General features: G+C 33.5%; 2 protein-coding genes and 1 pseudogene across 3 annotated transcripts; 2 read left to right on the forward strand and 1 right to left on the reverse strand.

The window, feature by feature from the left end:
• Window positions 1–710: 710 nt before the first annotated feature.
• Window positions 711–26,391, reverse strand: part of LOC127121665 (uncharacterized) — a 36,062-nt pseudogene continuing 10,381 nt past the window's right edge.
• Window positions 9,949–12,622, forward strand: LOC127117723 (zinc finger BED domain-containing protein DAYSLEEPER-like). The gene is made up of 4 exons (XM_051047823.1): window positions 9,949–10,117; window positions 11,561–11,610; window positions 11,780–11,876; window positions 11,966–12,622. The coding sequence occupies exons 3-4, from the start codon at window positions 11,780–11,782 to the stop codon at window positions 12,598–12,600; spliced, it is 732 nt and encodes a 243-aa protein (XP_050903780.1). The 5' UTR covers window positions 9,949–10,117; window positions 11,561–11,610; the 3' UTR covers window positions 12,601–12,622.
• Window positions 12,615–15,247, forward strand: LOC127117717 (zinc finger BED domain-containing protein RICESLEEPER 2-like). Of its 2 annotated transcripts, XR_007802027.1 has the most exons (5): window positions 12,615–13,971; window positions 14,075–14,141; window positions 14,211–14,336; window positions 14,981–15,058; window positions 15,169–15,247. XR_007802027.1 is itself a non-coding variant. In XM_051047813.1 (3 exons), the coding sequence occupies exons 1-2, from the start codon at window positions 12,630–12,632 to the stop codon at window positions 14,128–14,130; spliced, it is 1,398 nt and encodes a 465-aa protein (XP_050903770.1). In that variant the 5' UTR covers window positions 12,615–12,629; the 3' UTR covers window positions 14,131–14,141; window positions 14,211–14,374. The 2 variants fall into 2 exon arrangements, 1 of the variants encoding a protein (XP_050903770.1); XM_051047813.1 differs by lacking the exons at window positions 14,981–15,058; window positions 15,169–15,247 and having other exon boundaries at window positions 14,211–14,374.

Raw genomic sequence — 26,391 nt, forward strand, 5'->3', positions numbered from 1 at the left:
GAATAATGTTAATGTCTGTTTTAACAAAGTGTTGTTTTTGTACATTATTCATCTATTTTAACACTGATACATAACTAGTATAAAAGTTGGAACAAAATATAACCTGTTATAATGCATATCTATAACATACCAAAAAGTGATACAAAAAGGCATTATAAGCCATTGTCATTAAGCCATTGTCATTAAGCCATTATAAGATATATTAATAAGATTACAAAAAGGCATTACATGCCATTGTCAATAAGCCATTATAAGGCACTAAAATAACTTCATAAAAAGCCATTATAAGCCATTGTCAATAAGCCATTATAAGACACTAAAATAACATTACAAAAAGATATTATAAGCCATTGTCAATAAGCCATTATAAGGCACTAAAATAACATTACAAAAAGGCATTATAAGCCATTGTCAATATGCCATTATAAGGCACTAAAATAACATTACAGCATAACAAACATCACAAAAAACATCAGGGTTGACTTGAAACAAGCTTCCCACCCTTTTGAAGTTTTTTCTCTTTTTGGGTGGTGGCTGACTTGAAACTGTTGGTTGTGGTGGCTGACTTAAAATTATTGCTTGTGGTTCTTGAGTTGAGTATCCTTATGCTACATGAGTTGGACGTACCATTGGTTGTGGCAGTTTACAGGTGGCCTTGTTGTGACCTTCCTTGTGGCAACAACTACAGTTGATTCTATGGTTTGCCATTTTCAAGTGTGTCTCATCCCTCTCCATTTCTCCTGCTTCTCTATTCCTCTTTTTCTTGGTCTTTCTAGGTTGTCAGGTTGTGAAACAGGATGAGTAACATATAAATGACATTCCCTAGTCATTACTGCAATTATTTGCATCCTCTTAGTTCCTTTCTCATCCTCTAACAACACAATATCACAAGCATTCATTTCATCGTAATACCAAAGTTTATTTACAGTTGGATAACCTAAATCTTTTAACATAGCTAAAATTTCAAAGTAACTCCAATAATCCGAATCAACATCCCAAATAGCCTCTAACCCTTGATACACTGACTTTGTGAAGTTAGCAAACTCCCTAGCAAACTCACCAGAATGATGAACAACACATTTAAACATCTTCTCCTTTACCTGTTCAACCTACATAAGATAGCAGAAGTACTAAGGAAGATGGCCAAAAAAATGTTCACGTTTTAGTAGGTTACAAGTGAGAAACCATACCTTAGTCGTAATCAGAGAAACGTTGCTACCATCGTCAATGACGTTGGTCTGTGGAACATGATGATGCTATCTTCTTCAATGCAGTTTGCCCTATTAAGAGAGATGTATTTGTTTGCCTTAACCTTTGAGCTTCATGCCTTTCTTATTTAATTCAACGATTTACAACATGTCCTTTTTTAACCATTTTCTAGAAATATTAAATTCCATGTCATATGTAAATAATCAATCCAAGAATTTTTAAACGTTTTTTCAATACAAACTAACAGAAAGGACCAAATACTTTAACAAAAGTGAAGTTAAATGACCACTATGTAACACTTTTTTCTTAAGGGACCAAAGCGAAATATCACATAAAGGTAAGGGACTAAATGATGCATTAAGTCTTGAATATATAAATGTTTTAATTAACAAAAAAAATATTATATAGAAAAATTTCTAAATGTTGTTTATTAAGATATTTATGCTACACATAAACAATAAAATTATTGAAAATGATATTTTATTCAATCCAAAATAAAGTATTATAAAATTATTTTTATCATTATTAATATTAATTTATTACTATTATTATAATTTTTAATATTATTATATTATTATAATTGTATTACTAGTATTATTATTATTATTGTATTATTATTACTATTATTATTATTATTATTATTATTATTATTATTATTATTATTATTATTATTATTATGATAGTAAACAATTTGTTGACGAATATAGGTTTAAAATGTTTTAGAAATAGTGGTAGAATATTATAATTGTTAAAACAATAGTGTTGTTTTATTATTATACATATCACAATGGTAGCCACATTGGGAGGTGTTATTTAAGTAAAGTGGGTGTAAAATGCTTGTATATATTTTAATATTCTGTTGTAAAGTCTCTTTTTTATATTTATATTTATATTTATGTATTAATATAAATATTGATGCAACACTCTATCTATTAGGATACTGTTAGGTTATACATGTTAGGATAGAAGATAAGACTCATGTATACATCAATGTCATATATATATATATATATATATATATATATATATATATATATATATATATATATATATATATATATATATATATATATATATATATATATATATATATATATATATATATATATATATATATATATATATGGTTACTAAATTTGATTATTTCGATTAGGCATGAGATTGTGCTGCTTTGATAATATTATATAGTGCAATTGGAGAGGAGATTGTCTTTAAGATGAGAGAACTTTCCGGTCATATGGGTCCATTTTAGGTATGAATATTTATTATGTTTTTATTTATTTCGTTCTTATTTATCAAACATATTTCATTTATATAATTTGCATTTGATGTGTAGTGTTGGATATATGAGCATTCACCATCCATTTATGATTGGCACAATCGTGGTCCTATCACTGATGGCTTCCTGCCTGCCACCGAATTAAGGGTCGGAAGTTCTCATTCAGGCGGTCTTATGGAGTATAGGAGGAGGATCGATGCTCTGTCCGCCTATAATTCCATATGGATATCTTATGTAGACCATAAAGTGCATTGAGAGTTTGATGACAATGCCATTTTTGGGTGATTTTCAATGGGAAAGTTTGGAGCATATATATTTACGTGAGATGTGTCTATGCCAATTTGGGTATCTTCAGGAATCCATAGACCAATCATTATTGTGCTATTTGGAGGCATTTATGGATGGTTTATGTCTAACATTATCAATAGTGTTATCGCTATTAGAGAAAATGAAATGGGGATATCTTTTCATGGGAGATTTATCGACAGTTATTTAGTATGGTACTTTAGAGTATCCCACCCTCATATAATCCCACATATTCAACTTACATATGATGATGGAGGACTTTTAGATGACGTGTCACCGCCCTCACCCGATATAAATGACAAGAAGTGCCTTCAGGTGGTAACACTTCTTTCAGATAACCTCACGGGTATGATAAAGCTAGATGGTGAGATCTATGCAGGGTTATTTCGGATAACACACATTGCCTGTGGTTGACCAACATAGATTTTATTTGTTGTTTATTATTTCTTTTTACTGATATTATTTTGGGTTTCTACTCAAATATTTGTATATTATTGATATTTATCTTAACATTCATTAGATGAAAATTAGCATTACATTATTGCAGGAAACACATAATTTAACATGAACATTGCTTACCATAACTTAACAAACAAATAATATGAACAAAACTTAAACATTACTAGATGATTTAGGACATTTCAACATCTTAATAATTTCGAACCCACCTTGATCGGACTCTTTGTTTAGCATCGGTGATTTATACTCCATATAACTTTAAATCTTCATCGATCTTCAACTCAAAGTTGTTGAACTTCACCTTTCATTCGTTATCAATTGATGGTGAATGGTACTCGATCTTAATCCCCTTTCTATTGTCTGGGTAGTGCAAGAGATTATCTAGTTTCTCTTTCTAAACATCAAGAACGGTGTTCTATGTGAGCCTAAATTCAACAAGATGTTTCACATGGTTGAAGTACACAAATGCGAGATAACAAAATTGAGACATAGTGGGGTATTTTTGTTAACAACATAGGATATATTTATACAAGTTTTAAATCATTACGGATCCCACAAAGTTGTCGGTGCAATCACAAGCCTATAAAAGAGTCGATAAAATTTCAATCTTTTAAAAATAATACTATCAGATTTTCCAGGGGGGTCGATAAATATTTTGTCTACCTGTTTTTTTGAACAAAATCGGTATCTTATAATTCACATTGGATTTTTTAAAAAATGCCGATAAAAATACATATCGGATTTTTTGAATGAAAAATCGCTTTTTTTGTGATTAAGAGAAAATTTTGAATAATATGAATGGTGAAAAAAATGAGAGAAATATTTTTGATATTATAAAATTGTTTAGGGGTGGCATGTATAATTTATGGGATGTCATGTAAAATTTCCTAATTTTTGGTGCTAGATAGAACAAACTTCTGATGGTATATGAACTAGGTCTACTTTGAGATGGGTTTAAATGAATAACATTTTTGTTTTCAAAAAAAGTTTTAAGAAAAAGTGAGACATTGTTTTGTGTACCCGACACAATCCCTTACCATTTACATATCCCTATCAAACCATGAAGATGAAATCACCTAAAATAATCAAGTGGAGAGTTGATTACACATGTGTGCGTCATAAAGCACAAAATAGGTGGATGAATATTCACCAATGACTTTCTTATTAAAAGATATTAATTTTGTAGTGAAATTAATTATCAATAATTTTTCAAGAGATGATATATAAATTATATCAAAGAGTCAAAGATTACAATTCATTTTAACAGCTTAACATCAACTTGAACATTCAAGGGGTCAAAAGAACCACACACATATAAATTTATTAGAACAACCAAGAAATATGTTTAAATTCAAAGTGATTATTACATTTTAATGCATAACCAATTATTGACTTGATTCATGTTTTCAAGTAGAAAGATAATTTGGTCATAAAGTTTTGGTGTTGCGAACCCAATAAACATAACAAGACGTATCATTTTCAAAATAATGATGTTTATACAACATTGTTAACTTATTCTCCACCTGGTACTAATGGAACCTGATTCATCCCAACATTTTCATACAAATGCTCCACCAACCTCCAAGTTGTTGGATCTTCCTGAAAGCATTAAGCATTAAAACAATCGTGAAGTTCTATACTAGAAAGCTAGGAAATATGGACTCTGACACAGATACTAGGACACAACACAATATAAATACTTTGACATCGATAATGTTAAAAATATAGGATACAACATCACTACATATATTATAGTATTTGACCTTCATTGAAAGTTGTTAGTTTAAAATACTATTCTTACTATTTATTATTAATTTATTTTAAATGGAGGGATAATTAGTCGTTAGGTTCCTTAACTTTAAGATAAGTTTCATGTTGGTGCCCTAACATTATCAATAGTGTTATCCCTATTAGAGAAAATGCAATGGGGGTGTCTTTTCATGGGAGATTTATGGACAGTTATTTAGAATGGTACTTTAGAGTATCTCACACTCATATCATCCCACATATTCAACGTATAAATGATGATGAAGGACTTTCAGATGACGTGTCACCGCCTTCACCCAATATAACTGACAAGAAGTACTTGCATGTGGTAACACTTCTTTCAGATAGCCTAACGGGTATGACAAACCTAGATGGTGAGATCTATGCAGGGTTATCTCGGAAAACACACATTTCCTGTGGTGGACCAACATAGATTTTATTTGTTTATTATTATTTATATTTTCTGATATTATTTTGGGTTTCTACTCAAATATTTGTATATTATTGATATTCATCTTAACATTCATTAGATGAAAATTAGCATTAGATTATTGCAGGAAACACATAATTCAACATGAAAATTACTTAACATAACTTAACAAATAAATAATATGAACAAAACTTAAACATTAGTAGATGATTTAGGACATTTCAACATCTTAATAATTTCGAACCCACCTTGATTGGACCCTTTGTTTAATATCGGTGATTTATGCTCCATATAACTTTACATCTTCATCGATCTTCAACTCAAAGTTGTTGAGCTTCATCTTTCATTCGTTATCAATCGATGGTGAACGATACTCGACCTTAATTCCCTCTCTGTTGTCTAGGTAGTGCAAGAGATTATCTAGTTTCTCTTTCAGAACATCAAGAAGGGTGTTCTATGTGAGCTTAAATTCAACAAGATGTTTCACACTGTTGAAGTACACAAATGCGAGATAACAAATTTGAGACACAATGGAATATTTTTGTTAACAACATAGGACATATTTATACAAGTTTTAAATCATTACGGACCACACAAAGTTGTCGGTGCAATCACAATCCTATAAAATTGTCGGTAAAATTTCATTCGTTTAAAAATAACACTATTAGATTTTCCAGGGGGGTCGGGAAATATTTCGTCTACCCATTTTTTTGTAAAAATCGGTATCTTATAATTCACATTGGATTTTTTCAAAAATGCAGAAAAAAGTGCATAACGTATTTTTTGTATGAACTATCGCCTTTTTTTGTTATTAAGAGAAAATTTTGAATAATATGAATGGTGAAAAAATGAGAGAAATACTTTTAATATTATAAATTTTTTTAGGGGTGGCAATTATAATTTATGGGATGTCATGTAAAATTTCCTAGGTTTTGATGCTAGATAGAACAAACTCCTGATTGTATATGAACTAGGTCTACTTTGAGAAAAAGTGAGACATTGTTTGGTGTACCCGACACAATCCCTTACCATTTACATATCCCTATCAAACCATGAAGGCGAAATCACCTAAAATAAACAAGTGGAGAGTTGATTACACATGTGTGCCTCATAAAGCACAAAATAGGTGGATGAATATTCACCAATGACTTTCTTGATAAAAATATTAATTTTGTAGTGAAATTTATCAACAATTTTTTAAGAGATGATATATAAATTATACCAAGGAGTAAAAGATTACAATTTATTTTAACATCTTAGCATCAACTTGAACATTAAAAGGGTCAAAAGAACCAGACACATATAAATTTATCAGAACAACCAAGAAATATGTGAAAATTCAAAGTGATTATTAACTTTTAATGCATAAACAATTATTGACTTGATTCATGTTTTCAAGTAGAAAGATAATTTGGTCATAAAGTTCTGGTGTTGCAAACCCAATAAACATAACAAGACATATCATTTTCAAAACAATGATATTTAAACAACATTATTAACTCATTCTTCACCTGGTACTAATGGAACCTGATTCATCCCTATATTTTCTTACAAATGCTCCACCAACCTCCAAGTTGTTGGATCTTCCTGAAAGCATTAAGCATTAAAACAATCGTAAAGTTCAATACTAGAAAGCTAGGAAATATGGACTCTGACACGGATACTAGGACACGAAACGATACAAATACTCTGACATCGATAATGTTAAAAATATAGGATACACCATCACTACATATATTATAGTATTTGACCTTCATTGACCCATGTATTATTAAAAGAGTTAAAAAAATTCTAATCAAGATTAACATCTATAATTTTTCATTGATAACTTTACCTCAATAAATAATTAACCATTTTATACGTGTGTCATATTTTTCCATAAAAAACATATAAGATGCATTAAATCAAAGAAAAAAATAATATTATTTGAAACCATAGTCTGAATTATTTGACTTTTCTTCTACTTATTTGAATTGTCAGACATATGTTGTATGTGTATCATACAAGTGTTGGACATCAAGGCATGTCGGACATCGATTCAAAGAATTCCTAATAAAAAATAAACCTATCTTTTAAGACATTTGTTTGAGTTTTCCGACACTTGACTGACTCTTCCTGTATATATGGTATGAGTGTCAAGTAAGTGTCAGACCCATGACACTCATGCTACTAGAGGTGTTTGTGCTTGATAGCTAGCATGTATTGTTCTTATAATTTAGGTTGATCTAACTCAAAGTTTACATAACTAGTCTGTAAGACACATATTTATTTTCATTTATAAACAATTTAAGTCACATTTCCTTTAATTTCAATCTCTTAACACACTCTTAGGTGGCCCAACAGAATTGTCTTGACAATACGCGATCCAACAGATATTTTAGAGTTTGACTCAAATTAACTCAATCCTTACAAGACTAGTTTGTGAGGTTTGAATATCGCCCTTATGACACATGTTTACTATATCTCACTCAATTTGGGAATCTTAACAACTATAGTTTTTTTATAAAGAGTGACACGTGTTCCGTTACATCAACTCAACTGCTAGTTTCAGTAACATCTGAGCACAAAGCACATGTTTTAGATTACGACACTCCACTTATTTACTTTTAAAAAGTGAGATTATAATATTTAATCTAATAGACAAAAAATAGTAGGTCTTATAATATCAATTTATTACATATTATGTCATATCATATCATGTATTTCAAACAAGTTCAAAATTAAATTTGTACTTATTTAGGTAATAAGAAGTACTTACACGAATGTAATTATTGAAAGTGTCATTTCTGAAAACATTTGGAAGACAACTTGTTAGTGCAATTCCAGCTCTGCATTAATATGAAAGAATTTTTATTAAAAAAATTAAAATAATGAAAAGGGCATACTCAATCAGCATACTTAACATGATGTTTCTTCTCAATTTACCTGTGATTATCTGATAACCGAGAATAACATGAGATTATGAGCTTTAAAAGTCGAGGTGCATGTTGTTTCCCAATACTTTTCAACACCATGTCCAAAACTCGTGCTACAGCAAAAAATCGTTCTACTGTAGCGCAGATATAAGCCAAACCATCATCATCTTCCAAAACTTTTTGAATTATGAATGTTGCTACCTACAAAAATATCCAAATTTGATATATTGGTAAAACAAGTGTATGAAAGAAAAATATGTGAAACAAATTGGCTAAAAATAGAGATTCTAACCATTTTTGATACTTCTTTTCCAATTTTCATATTGCACAAACACAAAGGAATTATCTCACTTGAAAGAAGGAAAGTTATCGCTTCTTTAGTGCTAACCTAAAAATAACAAGTATACCAAAAGAAAATTATTACAATGGACACTTTACAAATAGAAATAATGGTATACATGTTATTAAAGAATCAAGTTATATAATCATTAAAATGCATAGTTTAGTAGTGTTTGTGTTTGTGTTTAAGTTTTTTTCAAAAATTATCTTATTAAGAAATATTTTTTTTTGGGAAAATAAAATTGTTTATTATATTTTAAAGAAAAGTATTTTTAATATAAGAGATATAAAAGTATAATTTATATTGTGTAAGTTTTTTCAACTATATTATGTATAGTTTTTAACTTGTATGTTTTTTCAATCATAATTTATACTTTTATTAAAAGTCTTTACAGGTTATTGTCCAAATTATTTATATTAAAGTAAATTTACTAAATAATAGTCATGCATATTAAAAAAGTAGAACTAATTCAAATATAATACCTTTACCAATGCACCAATGACTCCAAAACTAGCAAACCTCAAATGTTCAAATTGTGGCAATTTGTTTATTGTTTGAAGAAAGGGATACAAATACAAAGGTATGTTAGCTACATATCAATAAGAAGAGGTAAGTATGAGTAATGAAAAGACTAATGCTATTTTTTCATTAACATGTCCTTTATGAAATTCAGAATAGTTAAATGAATAAGAAAGTTGACATTACCCTCGATAAATAACATCTTTGTATCAGAGTGAGATGCCACACACTATAATAAAAATATTAGAGAAAAGTCTTAGAGAAATTTATTTTATATACTTTGTGTGAGAAAATGGAAATTTAAAATATAATATTTCTACATGCTAAACAACATATTCAAAAATTGTTAAGACAAACTTATCTCACCTGAAATAGTGCAAGAACATTGAACACTCGAGTTGATTGTGCGGGAGTAAGATTTTGCAATGAAATATTAGGAAATATTGAAAGTATTTCCTGTAAAATAAGATATCACTATCAATAAATACAAGATATCCAATAAACATGTCATATCATCACGACTTACTTCCAACTCTTTTTTATAATTATATATAGCGCTGGACAGAATAAAGAAACCCAGCCCAAACCGACCAAACCATGTGGCCCCTTAGACACCGGTTCGAGTGAGTCGGTTTTTCGGTTTGAATAATCTTGGGTTCACATGGGTTAAACCGGTCGGTTTAGGTTTGAATTTATGGACCCGATGATATCCTAAACCGACCGGTTCAGTAGAAATTATGTTATAGACCATAAATTCCTAAATCAACCGGCCGGCCCAACCAAAACCAAGACTCTCTCTCAGTCTCAAATCTCAATTCATTAGTTCCACTTCTTCGTGAGATTCATACGCACAAACAGCAACGTTACTCCGCTAGGGTTCATCATTCTCTTAGGTAATCGGTTGATTCTAGGGTTCATCCTTTCAATTTCCAGTTCGTGGTTTCATCGTTTAAGAACTAACTCTTTCTACCTTCCAATTTTTCGGTTGATGCTAGTTCGTGGTTTCATCGTTTAACGAAGAACCGTCGCCGTCCATTATTCAACCACAAATCACCACCGATGTAAGTTACTCCTTATCTTTCTTTCTCTCTTTCACTCTCTTTCTCTCTGACTATGGTTGAAATGTTAAGTTTGGTTGAACTATTTCTGATGGGTTTGACTTTGTTTTGTTTTAACTCCGATTCTAAAACTGCTTCTTCAGATTGATTTTGTGAAGGTGTTGTCGGTAAATATTGTTCCTACTCAGCTCGCCGACAACTTCCGGAATAAGAAGCCTGAGGTTTTACTCTTGGCCGTTATAAACTTCATGTTATCTATAGCTACTAATAACTAGCTGTTCAAATAAAAAGTGATTTTTAAAAAGTGATTTTTAAAGCTATAACTACTGCTATGAAGAATCATTAGTTACTGCTATGAAGAAATAATCATTTTCTTACACAAGTTTGAAATCACTTTTTTCAAGCATTAACAAATAGGCTCTTTATCATGCTAGTCTTGCATCTGACAAAAATAAGTTTAAGTTGTTATAGAGGAATATTTGTTTTTAGAATTAGTTATTTGTGATTGGGGCAAGTATTTTTGAACTACTGTTTTTGCAGCCTCATTGTTTCTGTTTTATTTTCTATTTATTTTGTACTTTCTTGATATTTCAATATGATTATAAAACTATTTCATTGTTCAGTTGTTTGGGTTGTGTGGCATTATTAGTTTTGAGTAAGCTAAGCTATACTTGATGGTTTGAGTTTTGTGGTATGGTTCACATTAGTTCTGGTTTTGTTTTGAATAGCTTTTATACTGATTATTATGGCTTGTTTGAATATTATGAGAATGGTTGGACATATCAAGATATTACGATGCTTAGGTGTTGGATCATAAGTCACACTTCATTTTAATAGTTGTTGCTTTTAATCCTAGGATTTAAACCTTTTAATTATAAAGTGGCATTTAGGCTAAAGATGAGTTGTTAGTTATTTGGCTTGTACTGTATGCTTTTAGTGTGATAATAATTTGTTATGAAGGTGCCAGCTAATTGATCATAGCACGCAATGGGAAGAAGATAAATTTGAGTTTGGGTTGCCTACTCAACAACACTGTATGTCAAGAAGCAGTGGATGCATATCATTAAAATTTATTTCTAGTTCTGCTATAGTAGATGCAGTTCTTAAACATTTATCCTTTCATATAATGGCAGGAAAATTATTGGTGCGCGTTGGTATATTAAAGGATATGAAGTAGAATTCGGTAATCACACTTCTGGTACTAGTTTTCTGTAATCACACTTCTTTTTTCAAATGATTTTTCATCACTTTTTATTGCCAGATTGATCTTTGAGACAGTAACCTTGAGGTGGAAGTTGAATCATTCTCTTTCGGAGTAACAGCTTCAGGTTGGTTTCTAACTGAGTTTTGATATTTATGCCTATAAATGAATTTCATTTACTGAGAAAGCTTGTTGGTTAAATATTCCATGTGTATTTCTCATCTCATCTTTTTCCTTCTGTTTTATGTTTCTAATTGACAATTCTTGTTTTGTTGGTTGTGTTTTGGTACTGGAAGATGGAGCGCGACAAAAGTAGCTTGCAAGGAGTTGGAGTTCCTAGCTTGCAAGGAGTTGGAGTTCCTAGCGGAGTTGTAGATCAAGGAGTGAGTCAAGGTAATGCCATCACCTGTCATTTTTATACTGAGTGTTTGTTTAATAAGTGATACATGTTATGCTGTCATTTTTAAATGTATGAATTATAGGAGCAGCTGCTGGTACTGCACTCCCTCCACTTCGAAAAAGGAAACTTAATGCTAGTGGTAGTAGAAAAACTTCTACGGTTTGGGAAGAGTTTAACATTTTACCGGATGAGCCTGAACCTATAGCCGCGTGTAAACACTGTCATAAAAGGTACCGATGTGACCCTAAAACACATGGTACTTCTAACATGCTAGCTCACTCGAAAGTGTGTTACAAAAACCCCGCCCTTTTGTTGAAAGACCCCAATCAGACAAACCTTGTAAGCGGCGAGGGTGGGTTTTTAGTTCCAACTAGTCAAAGGTTTAATGCTGCAGCCTGTAGGAAGGCCATTAATACCTTTGTTATCCTTGATGAACATTCCTTTAGAGTGGTTGAGGGTGTTGGTTTTAAGCAAATGTGTAAACAATTGCAACCCCAAATGGCTATCCCTACTAGGAGGACCGTTGCTAGGGATTGTTTTCAGCTTTACCTAGCTGAAAAGTCACGTCTTAAAGCCTTTTTTAAATCTGATTGTACTAGGGTTGCACTAACCACAGACTGTTGGACTTCGATACAAAACCTTAGTTATATGGCCACCACTGCACACTTCATTGACACTGCTTGGAAGTACCAAAAAAAATTATTAGTTTCTCTTTAGTTCCAAATCACAAAGGTGATACCATTGGCATGAAAGTCGAGGACATTTTGAGGGAATGGGGGCTTAGGAAAGTGTCTACAATTACCCTGGATAACGCAACAGCAAATGATGTGGCTGTGAGTTATTTGGATAGAAGACTTAAGAGCAAGAATGCTTTACTGGGTGTAGGTGATTATTTGCATATGAGGTGTGTTGCCCATGTCTTGAACTTGGTAGTGAGAGATGGTGAAAAAGAACATGAAGGGTCTATTGAATCAGTTCGCACTGCTGTTAGGTTTGTAAGGTCTTCTCCACAAAGAGCTATGAAGTTTAAGGAGTGTGTTGAACTTGCGGGCATAACTTGTAAAAAAAAACTTTGTCTTGATGTTTCTACAAGGTGGAATTCCACTTACCTAATGTTGGATGCTGCTGAAAAGTTTGAAGCTGCATTTGACAATATGATTGATGAGGATCCTGGATACATCGAATATTTTGACCTCCTTACCGGTCCACCCGGTTCTCAGGATTGGAAAAAAGTTAGGGCTTTTGTGGTTTTCTTACAAACCTTCTATGAGGCAACCAAAGTGTTTTCAACTTCGCAAGAAGTGTCCTTGCATTTAGCTTTTCATAACTTGTCTTCAATTTTGTGTGAGCTTCAAGAAGCTTCATTTAACTTGAATTCTTATGTGGCTCCAATGATTTCACATATGAAGGTTAAATATGATAAGTATTGGGGGGATGTGGGAAAAGTGAATCATTTTCTTTACTATGGAGTGATCTTTGATCCTAGGTTTAAGTTTAACTATATTGAGTGGTCTTTTAATGATATGTATGGGCATTCTAGTGACCTTGCCAAGAAAAATATTGAATGTGTCAAAACTAGTTTGTTTAAACTATATAATTGGCATAAATCTGATCATGATAAGAATGTTGGGGCTAGTCCTTTAAGTGCACCAGGGAGCACTTCCCTTGGAGAAGCATCTTCCCAACCAAAAGAACCATCACCTTTTACAAGGGCTAATGCTTTTAAGAAACATCTGAAGGAAAAAGACACAATTGAAAATGAAAATGAACTAGAGAAGTACTTAGGTGACCCTTGTTGCGGGGAGGGGGAAAATTTTAGTATTCTTAATTGGTGGAAGGAAAATTGCACCCGTTATCCTATATTAGCAACCTTGGTTCGGGATGTGTTGGCAACACCTGTTTCTAGTGTAGCCTCAGAAAGTGCTTTTAGCACGGGGGGGAGGATTTTAGATATCTATAGGAGCTCTTTGAGTCCAGATATGGTCGAAGCGCTTATATGTACTCAAAACTGGTTGAAGCCTTCTGACAATGATCTAAATGTCCTTAATATGACTGAAGAATATGAGATTAGTGAATCAATTGTTTCAGGTACGTTATTAATGAAAACTTTGTCTCTTTTAACATTATTTTAAATATTTGTTAAAATTAAGCCTCTTGCTATATGTTTAACGTATGTTTAAACAACTTGTAGAGTTTCAAGTAGCTACTGGTGGAGCAGCTGCTCCTACACAGGCTGGGCCTGTTTAATTCTCGCCTAGGTATGAAAAATATAGTTTTGTTTTATGTCTTACATTGGTTTAACTATACTGATTTGATTTGATTTGCAGCTGTGAATTTTTGAATATTTTGGAGTCACTTTGTGATTCAATAAGACAAGCCTTTCTTTTTTGGAGTCATTTTTTGAAACTAAGGATGGAACCGTTTCAGTAGCTACTGCGTTTGCTGGTCATCAGGCACGTTGTCTTGGGCTTATGCAATTGTTCTTACCGAAGTACACAAACATAATGTCACTTGTATTTCTTTTGCATTTGTGCTCAAGCTTACAAATATAACTTGTTTTTATAGGTGGATCATCTCTTCCGGCATCGGATTAATAACAGCGTACTACATGCTTCTGATTATCTCAAGCAATTTCCTTCACCCATCATATCTATCATTGCAAAATTCATCTCATTTGTATCTGGTGGCTTTGCTGCAATTCTGATCATCATTGCTTTTCTAGAGGAATCTCTGCTAGAGGGTCATGTAATGATTTTACTATGCCTTCGTCAAAGAAATATTATACATACACCTCATGATAATCATTAACAAATGGTTTTCTTTTTGTTTCTTTCATTGATCATTTTTTATACAAAATCAATGCAGATATTTGGTCGAAACTTGTTGTGGTATGCGGCTGTTTTTGGAACCATAACTGCTATTAGCCGGGCTGCAATTGTAAATGAACTTCTGGTCATAGATCCTGAAGGAGCAATGTCTATGGTAGTTCAGCATACACATTATATGCCGAAGAGATGGCGTGGTAAACAAAGTACTGAAACGGTCCGAACTGAGTTTGAATACTGCATGTTATGCTAATCTGTTTTTGGTGGTGCAGTATACTGGGATGATGTTACTTGAGGAGATGGCCTCAATTTTCCTTACTCCATACTTACTCCTATTTGTTGTCCCAAAGGTCATTTGCTGTGTATTGAATTTGACATTACTATATCTATACACCATAGTCGGGTATCTTTATTTGTAAGCTATATAGTGTAATTTATTATGTTTCTTTTCATTTTGCAGCGTGTTGATGATATCTTGCAGTTCATTGCAGATTTTACCGTACATGTTGAAGGTGTTGGCCATGTATGCAGGTTAGAATGAATTGTTATAAGTTTATAATATTTGTATTTTTTAGGCTGAATCCCTTTGTCTCTGCCCATTCTTTACGCTGACTACACTTTGTCGTATGATGCTATTGCAGTTTTAGTGTCTTCGATTTTCAAAAGCATGGAAACAGTAGTTATGGTTCCCCATCTGATTCACCTCGCGACCAAAGGAGTTCCCAGGGGAAGTTGGAGAAATCATTTTTGAGGTATGTTCATGGCAGAGCTCATTGCACTCATGAGACTAGTTGATTCAACCACTTTCCAAAAACAAAGATGTGAAGTGCTTTTTTTAATGATTATTTGTTTGGTTTAACATCTATTGTCATTGCAGCTTCCAAAGCAGTTATCCTTCATGGGAACCAAATGCTGAAGGGAAGGACTGTTCAAGAAAACTATAAAAAGGTTAAACATTACATGGTGGATCTACTCATTCCCTTTAACATTCCTTGGTCTAGCTTGTGCTGAATATGCTCATGAAGTGAAAACAAGCATGGCCTCTGGTTTAATGCTGCTGATATGTATTGTGTCTGTTTTGGTTTTTGTTTTTCTCATGCTAACTAATGTTGAATATGATAATGCTGAAGTTCTATCTAATTACACAGAAAGCTGCTGATAGTATAAAATTGTGCTATTTAAATCCTAGATAAAATCCACTTGTGTTGGGTTTATTTTGGAATGAGCTCAATTATTTTTAAAACCGAATAAACCGCATTATGAAACCGAACCGAACAAAACCGAAACCGAAAATAACCGAATTGCAAACTGGTCGGTTTTGGTTATGTTTTTTCCAACCGATGGTTAGGTCGGATTGGGAATTTGGGCCCGAAAACCGATCCAACCCAACCGATGTCCACCCCTAATTATATATATTTCGAGTGAATTGTAAAAATAAAAATATTATCTTTACATTAAAATGTAGAATTGAAAATACTTAAACACGAATTGGTGAAAGATTCATGTAATAGAGAAAAAAAATAGGGAGATACATAAATTTAAAATTAAAAAAAAATTAGAATATGATAATTGTTATAAAGGAGTGTAACGGGGCAAAAGACACTAATTAATAGTTTCATCCACTGCCACTTTGTGTTCCGCCAAATCTAAAATAACTATTGTTCAATCCACCAAGAAATGTAGCATGATAAAGTACAATGGTTGATATTTTCATCCACTACTACTTTGTGTTCCTCCAAACATAGAATAACTATTGTCAATCCACCAAAGTAAAACACATATATAGTTTTATTTTGCCAAATCTTTTTTTTTTAAAAAAAATAGTAAGGTTCTAAAAAAATTAGAAACAAAGAAAGAAGGTTTTTAAAAGTAAAAACGCAAAGAATTCCAAAAATAAAATAATATATTGAGTTAGTTACATATAACATCCCTGTAAAATTATCACAATAGTGCCAAAGGAATTCCATAATAGGGGTGCAAGATCTTTGAATAACCTCGTCCACTGAAATATTTGAAATTGAAAAATATAAAACATGTGTCTTAATTGGACGAGTTCAAGAAACATTACATACAAACTAAATTGTAAAATAATAAATATCAAAATAGAATAACATTATTTGATACACGCTTCCTAATTTTCTCTTAAATATATTTTATGTCGCCATTATTATTATTATAGTAAATGATTTAATTTATTACATAAGATCAGATAGTTAATATATTGAGTTTTTTATTGATCGAAGTCCCAACATGAGTCACTTGATTTCTATCTAACTACTAATATTGGTTGATTATATTAAAATGAGTTCTTTTTTTCTTCATATACTTTTTTATCTCTCATATCATATAGTATCACTTTTAATGACAATACGTATATCTCTATTTTATTTAAATCATACTAAGCATTACACTTTTATTTTCATTTGTTTTCTCTTTCTTCAAATGTCTCTCTTAATTGCAATGTTTTTATTCCTATTAAAGTCATGAGACATGACATAAATATTAATCATATCATGACATAGAGAATGATACAATAGTTATCAAATAATCACATTTAATATGCTAATTACTAGTGTAAAATAAAAACATAATGTATGTTTTTATGCGTCTCAAAATACACTAAATAATGGATATTTTGGCTTAACTATAACTGTAATCACACCTCAATTGTCCAAAAGCAACCGAAAAAATATTAGAATTACAATAAAATGTTATTGTTTATTTAACATCAATTTACTTACATTAAAACTTTAACAAAAACTTGAAATTATATTTTAAACATATTTATTCATTTTAAAATTAAAGAAAATCGTAACACATAATACACTAAATAATGAAGCTTTTTAATTAAACTATGACTAGAATGACCTAAATGATAAAGCTTCTTGAATGTCCCAAACACCGAAAAATTACCTTAAAATTACCTAAATATGTTACTAGATCTACAAAAGGGGCTACATAACAATCTAAATCTATGTTGATAGAAAAAGCACATTCAGTTTCATACTAAACAACTCCTTCAATAATTGGATTACTCGTGATTTTATTAAAATATTATAAAAATAAAATAAAAAGAAAAAGAGAAAGATAGAATAGTAAGAATCTTAGAGAGCACATGAAGAGCGTTTTCTCGGAGATCAGACCTTTGAAGTTCAATAACAAGACATTCCACATACGCCATCCTTTGGACAGTTACACTAGTTTGTGTAATACCCTGTATTTCCTTAAATACCTAAATTCCTATTAATTGAGGTTAACTGAGTTCCTATATGCTCCAAAAGTTGTCAATTGAGATAAATAGAGTAAATAGTGAGTTCAGGTTGACTTAATTAATATTAATTGGGACTGACCTTTTATTAATTGGGACATTTTGATAACACCAATAATGAGTAAATAGCTCTGGTAGAACAAATATTACAAGTGTAGTGCCACTTGAGAGATTTGTAGAATCATAGATAAATCATGAAAATCCATGCTATATGATGAGTATTTCTCTTGCTCTTGTTGATTTCCATGAACATGTGCTTTAATGTGTTCTTATGATTGTTGTGATTACATGATTTGTTGTGGCTGTGGTTAAATGATTGGATGTGTTTATGACCTTGAAATCCTTGTGGTTATGAACTTGGAATTCTTGTTATACATGTGTATATGAGCATGTAGTGAGATGGTTGTGTTGGAAGAAGGAATTGGTGTTTGTTGGAAATGGATTGGCAGAGGAAAAATGGTGTTCTGTGAAGTGAAAATGTGTGTGGACCAATCGATTGGTCCCTACAACCAATCGATTGCACAACCCTTTTATTTTGCAGAAGATGTGATTTTTACAGGACTAATCAATTGACAGTGTATTACAATCGATTGCACAAACTTTCTGTTTATGAACAGGGGAAAATTTTAGTGAGCCAATCGATTGACACTCAGGATCAATTGATTGATCCTTAGCAAACTTTGAAAAACAGAAATGTGAGAGGAACCAATCGATTGGGCCTCCCCAACCAATCAATTGACTTACGTTAAAAACTTCAAAATCCACTTCTTAAGTGTTTCCAAATGCATTCCTCCAACCATTAATGATTTGTGATGCTATGCTTATGTTGAATACATGCTAATGTTGAAAATTACATGATGAATCTAGTAAGTTAACCTAGATTTGGTATTAAGTCATGAGTGAGGTTTGTAACTTAGATAACATGAGAAGACAATATTCATTCGTACGACACTTATGTGGAGGCCGTGATTGAATTGTTGCCATGATTGAGAATGAGACGCATTGTATGGAACATGTCATGTTATTATTTGTGTATTATGGTGAATGAAGTCACCTGTGATTGATGGATTTTGTTATGGTTCGTGGAACCGATGATTGTGGAACCGATCATGTATTCAGAATGTGTGTTTCCTATGATAGTGCACATCTCTATTTAGTATGCTTAGATGAGTAAGCATTGGGATGTGAGACCGATGATTCGAGCATCAATTAGATTGAGTCCCAACCACGACGGGCTTGGGGGAAAGGTGGACACCTAAGTGGGTTAGAGGCTCATACGGTGAGAGATACCCTAAGTGGGTTAGAGGCCCATATGAGTGACGGTCGCTTGAATTGGGGATTAAGCCTCATAGAGGACCCGATATCCACCGCGAAAGTCGAATCATACGAGCATTCATGAACCGAACCTGGCTTAGACGTAATTCCATTCGAGAGTTGATGTTTTATGATCTGAATAATGATCGTGCTTGAGTTGTGAGAACTCAGGTGCATGTTGTCATACATTACGAGTTAGTTTCCTTATCGCTTAAGTCTTTGTTTCCTTGTTGCCTTGAGTTGAATATTGATTAGAAAACCCTGTAGAGCCTAGTGTACCCATAAGATAGGGAACCCACTGAGATTATTATCTCACCCCATGTTGTTGATTATTTTTCAGGTGGTTCTAAGCAGACGAAGGGTAAGGGCAAGATAGAGTGATGCCTTGCTTACCTGATGACTGGATGTATTTTCTGCTATGTAGATATTTTTGGGATCATTGTTTAATGATCTAGCTCCTAGTAGTTTTATTTTGGGCACTTTTATGTACATATTGTGCCATGTTATGTTTCTTTTGGGCATGTATATATATGTACACTGTGCTGCTAGGTGCTTATGTATTTTAGTACCAGTTTTACACTACGTATAATATGTATTCTAGACATATATTATATGTGCCTGTTATAGTTGGTATCAGAGCAGGTCGTATCCTCGACCTAGCCATGAAATATTATAAGTATTTCTTTCTGCCTCATATGTGGGTTGTCATTATTGTCCTTGGTGTTATATTCATAGTATTGAGCCTGATCAACTTAATCCTATTTGTATAACATTCAGGATCATAGCTGACAGACGTAGAGGTCATGGTAGACCCAAAACCCATAATTCATACTCTGAACCGCCAAGTGGTAGTGAAGGTTTTCAATGACCTCAATTCATGCAACAGTTGCAACAACAACATAATCAATTCATGCAACAAATGATGCAAGAGTGGAATGATGGTTTTCATCCTCAAGGGGTTCCACAAGAAGATGCAGGTGGTAGTTTCCGAGATTTCTTCCGCATGAATCCTCCTGAATTCCATGGTGGGTTGAATCCTGTGAAGGCTCAGGAGTGGATAACCAGCATGGAAAGAATTTTTCAGATAGTACATTGTAGTGAAGAGAATAAGGTTGTGTTTGTTTCTCACATGATGAAAGGTCCGGCTGTGAGATGGTGGGAGAGTGCTTCGACTCTTATGACCCATCAAGGAGTACCTAGGGATTGGGAGCATTTTAAGACCATTTTCCTAGATAAGTATTTTCCTAGTTCTTTGAGGACTCAGAAAGAGTTTGAGTTTCAATAGCTTAGGCAGGGTACTATGACAATAGCTGTGTATGCTGAGAAGTTCGAAGACATGGCTGCTTATTTTAGACAGGCCACATACGCACCTGATGAGAGGTGGAAGATTGATCAATTTCTTTTTGGTCTAAGGGGTGAAATTTCTCATAGTGTTTCTCAAAGGGAATTCACTACTTATGCTGAATTGTTAAGGAAATGTTATGTGGCTGAGAATAGTTTGAAGAATGTTCAAGAAGAAATGGATCAGTATAGGAGTGGACAGAGAGACCAAGGGAGGCCATGTAGCTAGTTTAGGCCTAGATCTCGGGCTTTTAAAGGAAAATAGGTGCAACATACAAGACCTAACCAACCTCCTCAATGTCAAGTGTGTAAGAAGTCTCATTTTGGAAGATGTGCTGGAAGTGGAGTTAGGTGTTTTACTTGTCAAAGGGAGGGACACATGTCTAGGGAATGTCCCCAGAACAAGAATCATATGCAGGGGAGGAGCACTGGTCAAGTTTATACTTTGGATGCAAGGAAGGCTAAGAGCAATAATGCCTTAATTATCGGTATGTGTCTCGTCAATAATCATCCTTGTTTTGTATTGTTTGATTGTGGGGCGACACACTTTTTTGTATCAATTCAGTGCATGAAGCATCTTGGCTTGCAAGAAATTCCATTGCCTCCTCCTATGGTGGTTACTACCGCCATGGATGATGTGGTTGAGAAACCGTTGATTTGTGAAAATTGTTCGCTCTCGGTGAATGGTAGAATTTTCCAGATTAATCTTATTTGTTTACCACTTAAGAAGGTTGATGTGGTTTTAGGGATAGATTGGCTCTCTGCCAATTCGGTGTTTATTGGATGTGAAGAGAAGTTGATTATCATTCCATCTAGTGAAGATACTCCAAAGGATGTATTAACTACTATCTTGGAAGGTATGGTTGGTATGGTTAATTTCTTATTTGAGAATGAAAAGTCAGTTCTCTTGGTACTTACCAAGGAATCTAGCGATAATCTAAGTGTTACACAAATTCTTGTCGTTTGTGAATTTTCGGAAGTTTTCCTTGAGGATGTCACCTCTCTTCCTCATGAAAGGGAAGTGGAATTCTCTATTGATCTGATACCTAGGACGACTTCAATCTCCGTTTCTCCATATCGCATGATGCCACTCGAGTTGAGAGAGTTGAAAAATCAATTGGAAGAGTTGTTAACCAAGCATTTCATCTGACCTAGTGTCTCACCATGGGGAGCTCCGGTGTTATTAGTAAAGAAGAAAGATGGTAGTATGAGGTTGTGTATTGATTATCGCTAGTTGAACAAAGTTACCATTAAGAACAAGTACCCTCTGCCAAGGATAAATGATTTGTTAGATTAGTTGAAAGGAGCCTGTGTGTTCTCGAAGATTGATTTGCGATTGGGCTATCATCAAATAAGAGTTAAGAGTTTGGATGTACCAAAGACCGCATTTAGGACCCGATATGGTCATTATGAGTTCCTTGTAATGCCATTTGTTGTGACGAATGCCCCTGCTGTTTTGAGGGACTATATGAATCAGATATTTCAACCTTACTTGGACCAGTTCGTGGTGATCTTTATTGATGACATTCTTATTTATTCTCATACTCCCCAAGAGCACGAAGAACACCTAAGGATTGTCCTATCAGTATTGCAAGAGAAGCAACTTTTTGCTAAGTTAAGTAAGTGTGAATTTTGGATGAACGAAGTGAAGTTCCTTGGTCATGTGATATCGCAAGGAGGAGTATCAGTGGATCCATCTAAAGTTGAAGCAGTTATTAATTGGGAAAGACCGAAGAATGCTTCCGAAGTCAGAAGTTTCTTAGGTTTGGCAGGTTACTATCGAAGGTTTATAAAGGGGTTTTCGCAGATAGCATTACCAATGACTAGACTTACCTGGAAGGAAATTTCTTTTAAATGGGATTAGAAATATGAGAAGAGTTTCATGAGTTTGAAGGAAAAGATAAAAACTACTTCTGTTTTAATTATTCCTGATCCTAGTAAGTCTTATGAAGTATTTTGTGATGCCTCTAAGAAAGGATTAAGAGGGGTGTTAATGCAGAGTGGTCAGGTTGTAGCCTATGCCTCTCGTTAGTTGAAGCCTCATGAAGAGAAATATCTGACTCATGATCTTGAACTAGCTACTGTTGTTTATACATTGAAGGTGTGGCGACATTACTTGTATGGAGTACATTTTGAGATGTTTAATGATCACAAGAGTTTGAAATACTTATTTGACCAGAAAGAGTTAAACATGAGGCAAAGGAGATGGATGGAGTATTTGAAGGAGTTTGATTTTGAGCTTAAGTATCACCTGGGTAAAGCGAATAAGGTTGCAGATGCCTTAAGTCGGAAAGAGATACATAAAGCTGAGTTCATGATGTTAGAATACGCATTGTTGGAAAAGTTTTAAGATCTTAATCTTCAGTTTAGTTGGACACAGGATGGTGTGATAATGGGAAATTTGAATGTTATTTCTAACCTAAGGGAAGACATACGACAAGGACAAATGATAGATAAGGAGTTGCAAGAGATGTCGATTCAACCAGGTTTCGCTCAGCCACCGGATGGGGTTATTCTGTTTAATCAAAGGATTTGTGTTCCGAATGACGCCGAGTTGAAAAGAAAAGTTTTGGAGGAAGCTCACAAAGGGGCGTTTACTATACATCCAGGTTCATCGAAGATGTATCAAGACTTGAAGAAGGACTATTGGTGTCCTGGAATGAAAAGGGATATTGCAGAGTATGTGTCGGAATGCATTATATGCCAATAGGTAAAGATCGAGCATCAGAAGCCAGGTGGTTTATTGCGACCCTTAGAGATCCCAGTTTGGAAATGGGATAGTATTTCAATGGATTTTGCAGTGGGGTTACCTTATACCCAAAGTGGTTATGATTCAATTTGGGTGATTGTGGATCAATTAAGTAAGTCCGCGCACTTCTTGACCGTGAAGACTATTTATAAGGCCAGTCATCTTGCACGGTTGTTCATTTCAAAAATTGTTAGGCTGCATGGTGTTCTAACTAGTATTGTGTCCGATAGAGACCCAAAGTTTACTTCAAGATTTGGAAAGCATTCCAGCAAGCTATGGGATCAAGATTGTGTTTGAGTACTTATAATCATCCTCAAACGGATGGTCAGACTGAACGGATGATACAAACACTGGAAGATATGTTAAGAGCTTGTGTACTTGAAAGTGGAGGGAATTGGAAGGAGCTTTTACCATTGATTGAATTCGCATATAAGAATAGTTATCATGCAAGTATTGGAATGGCTCCTTATGAAGCCTTGCGTAATAACCCGTATAATATATATCTAGAATAATATCATACAAGTGTTAATAATTGGTACTGATCCAACATAAGTGCCTAATGGCATCAATATATACATATGTCCAAACTAAAAACATCAATGGAACATGTTATACAACAATTCCTAAACAATAAAAATCTAAGAACTATGTGAAATATCTTCATTGCACACAACTCCATAGCGGAAGATCATGATAAACAACATCCCTTGAAACATCCATAACAGCTTCTCTTAGATTCAACCTGCAAGGATTACCTGAAAAATAACAACAATAATGGGATGAGATAATAATCTCATTGAGTTATCCTATCCTATGGGTTCACTCAGCTCTACAGGGTTTCTAATCAATATTCAACTCATATCCAACTCTAGTCAACATGGGAACAAAGACTTGAGCGGTGGGGAAACTATCTCGCAATTGTATAGAAACATGCACCTGAGTTCTCATAACTCAACCACGATCATTATTCAGATCACGAAACATCAATTCCCGAACGGACTTACGTCTAAGCCAGACCCGGTTCATGCATGCTCGTATGATTCGACTTTCACGGTGGATATCTGGTTCCCCTATAGGACTTAAACCCACTATTGAGAACCATCACTCGTATGAGACTCTACCCACTTTGCGTCTCTTTCACCGTATGGGCCTTATCCCACTTTGGTGTCCACCTTTCCCCTATGTCCGCCATGGTTGGGGCTTAAACCCAATTGAGGCTCGAATCATTGGTCCCACATCCCAATGCTTACACGTATAAGCATACCAAAAGAGATGTATACCATCACAGAAAACACACATTCTGAATACATGATCGGTTCCACAATCATCGGTTCCACGAACCATAACAAAATCCATCAATCACAGGTGACTTCATTCACCATAATACACAAATAATAACATGGCATATTCCATACAATGCATCTCATTCTCAATCATGGCAACAATTCGTCCACGACCTCCACATAAGCATCGTACGAATGAATAATGTATTCTCATACATATCACACATGTTCCATAACCTAGATTATCTTTCTAAGTTATTAATCAAGTTATTCTCCTAGGTTTCCTCACTCATCTTTGTAAGGTTTTTAATCATGTTATTTCACCTTCAACATAACAACAATATTTAACTTTCATCATAATATAAATCATAGTATTTATAAATCACATAATATTTTATAACATGGAACAATAATAATAGCCTTTTACGTTATCTTTCTAACGCATCCGTCCGTGTCCAAAACGGAGTTACAACCCTCAATTAATTCATTAATCTATCTTAATCAAGATTTAGATTAACATTTATTCATTGCATAAGTATTTAACAACAACATCATTGGCCTAGTGGTAAGGCTTGTACGATTTCAAGGAGGTCTCGGGTTCGAACCCCATTGGTGGCATATTTTAATTCATTAAATAATTAATTCTTGTCAATAGATTAATTCATGTCTCCAACATGTTCCTTCACCTATTCCCCAAATCCATGATTCTCACATCATTAAATCACTAGCATACAATCAATATTTAACCATTCTAATTATTTTATGGTTTGTCCAAACCCTAATGTCTACAATCAATAACTCTCTCTTTCATTCTTATCTCTTCCTACTACTTCTTATCCTTTTCTTCTTTTATTTTCCACTACACATACTCATACTATATAATATATATCAATAACACATGATATTAAGTAGTGATATAAAATATCTCAATTGCTATTTTATCTTCCAGTACCAATTGACCAATTATTAATGTTGTAAAAAATGTCCTCTCTTGTACTTATTAATATTGGTCTGTCTCTTTTATTAATAATTAATCTCTTTAGAGTTCACTGGTTACTCTATTGGTCCCAATTGATAACACTTAGAGCACATAGGAGCTCTAATTGTTACAATTGATAATAGATAGAGTACACAGGAACTCAATTGGTCTCAACTAACAACTAATTTAACATTTAAGAGAATATGGGATTGTAGCGGGGTATTCGTTACCTTATGGTTTGTTGACTAAACCAAAAGTAAACATACAATTCGAGTTGCCACCACACTTTTATTTGTCCAAAGGAAAGGCTAAAAAGCGAACAAAAGCCAAGTAAGAAGTTTTATCAAATCAAAAACTAATAAAAATGTCAGAGATCTAGGTAAGGGGGTTGGTTATGAAATGGGAAGGTTTTACGCACCCAAAACATCCTTAGTACTCTAAGGGAACCTCTTTTTGCAAATGTGTGTTGTAGGTTGGTATTTGTGAAAAATATGTGCAAAAGATTGGGGGGATGAGGAAAGAATAGATTATATTTACAATTTTGTTGTTTGAATGGATGAACCCATTGCCTACGTACCATCACAAAGGTAGGATCAAAACCTCGTAGTTCGGGGTAAAAATCTCAAAGATTGGTGAATTGATTTGATCAAAAGCCTTAAGGTCTTTTGTTATCAAAGGGAGAAAACTCAACCTAAACCAACAATCCACCATGTGAGGAAGGCTTCAACATGCTAGTGAGGGGTTAACCC

Source organism: Lathyrus oleraceus, chromosome 2 (genome assembly GCF_024323335.1).
Source record: "Lathyrus oleraceus cultivar Zhongwan6 chromosome 2, CAAS_Psat_ZW6_1.0, whole genome shotgun sequence".
NCBI lineage: Eukaryota > Viridiplantae > Streptophyta > Magnoliopsida > Fabales > Fabaceae > Lathyrus > Lathyrus oleraceus.

Excerpts from the sequence above, each read along its gene's own strand:
- LOC127117723 (XM_051047823.1), top strand. The coding sequence starts at position 11,780 with ATGGAGCGCGACAAAAGTAGCTTGCAAGGAGTTGGAGTTCCTAGCTTG. Across the intron at positions 11,877-11,965 it reads AGATCAAGGAGTGAGTCAAG|GAGCAGCTGCTGGTACTGCA; the intron begins GTAATGCCATCA and ends TATGAATTATAG.
- LOC127117717 (XM_051047813.1), top strand. The coding sequence starts at position 12,630 with ATGAAAGTCGAGGACATTTTGAGGGAATGGGGGCTTAGGAAAGTGTCT. Across the intron at positions 13,972-14,074 it reads TAGTGAATCAATTGTTTCAG|AGTTTCAAGTAGCTACTGGT; the intron begins GTACGTTATTAA and ends AACAACTTGTAG.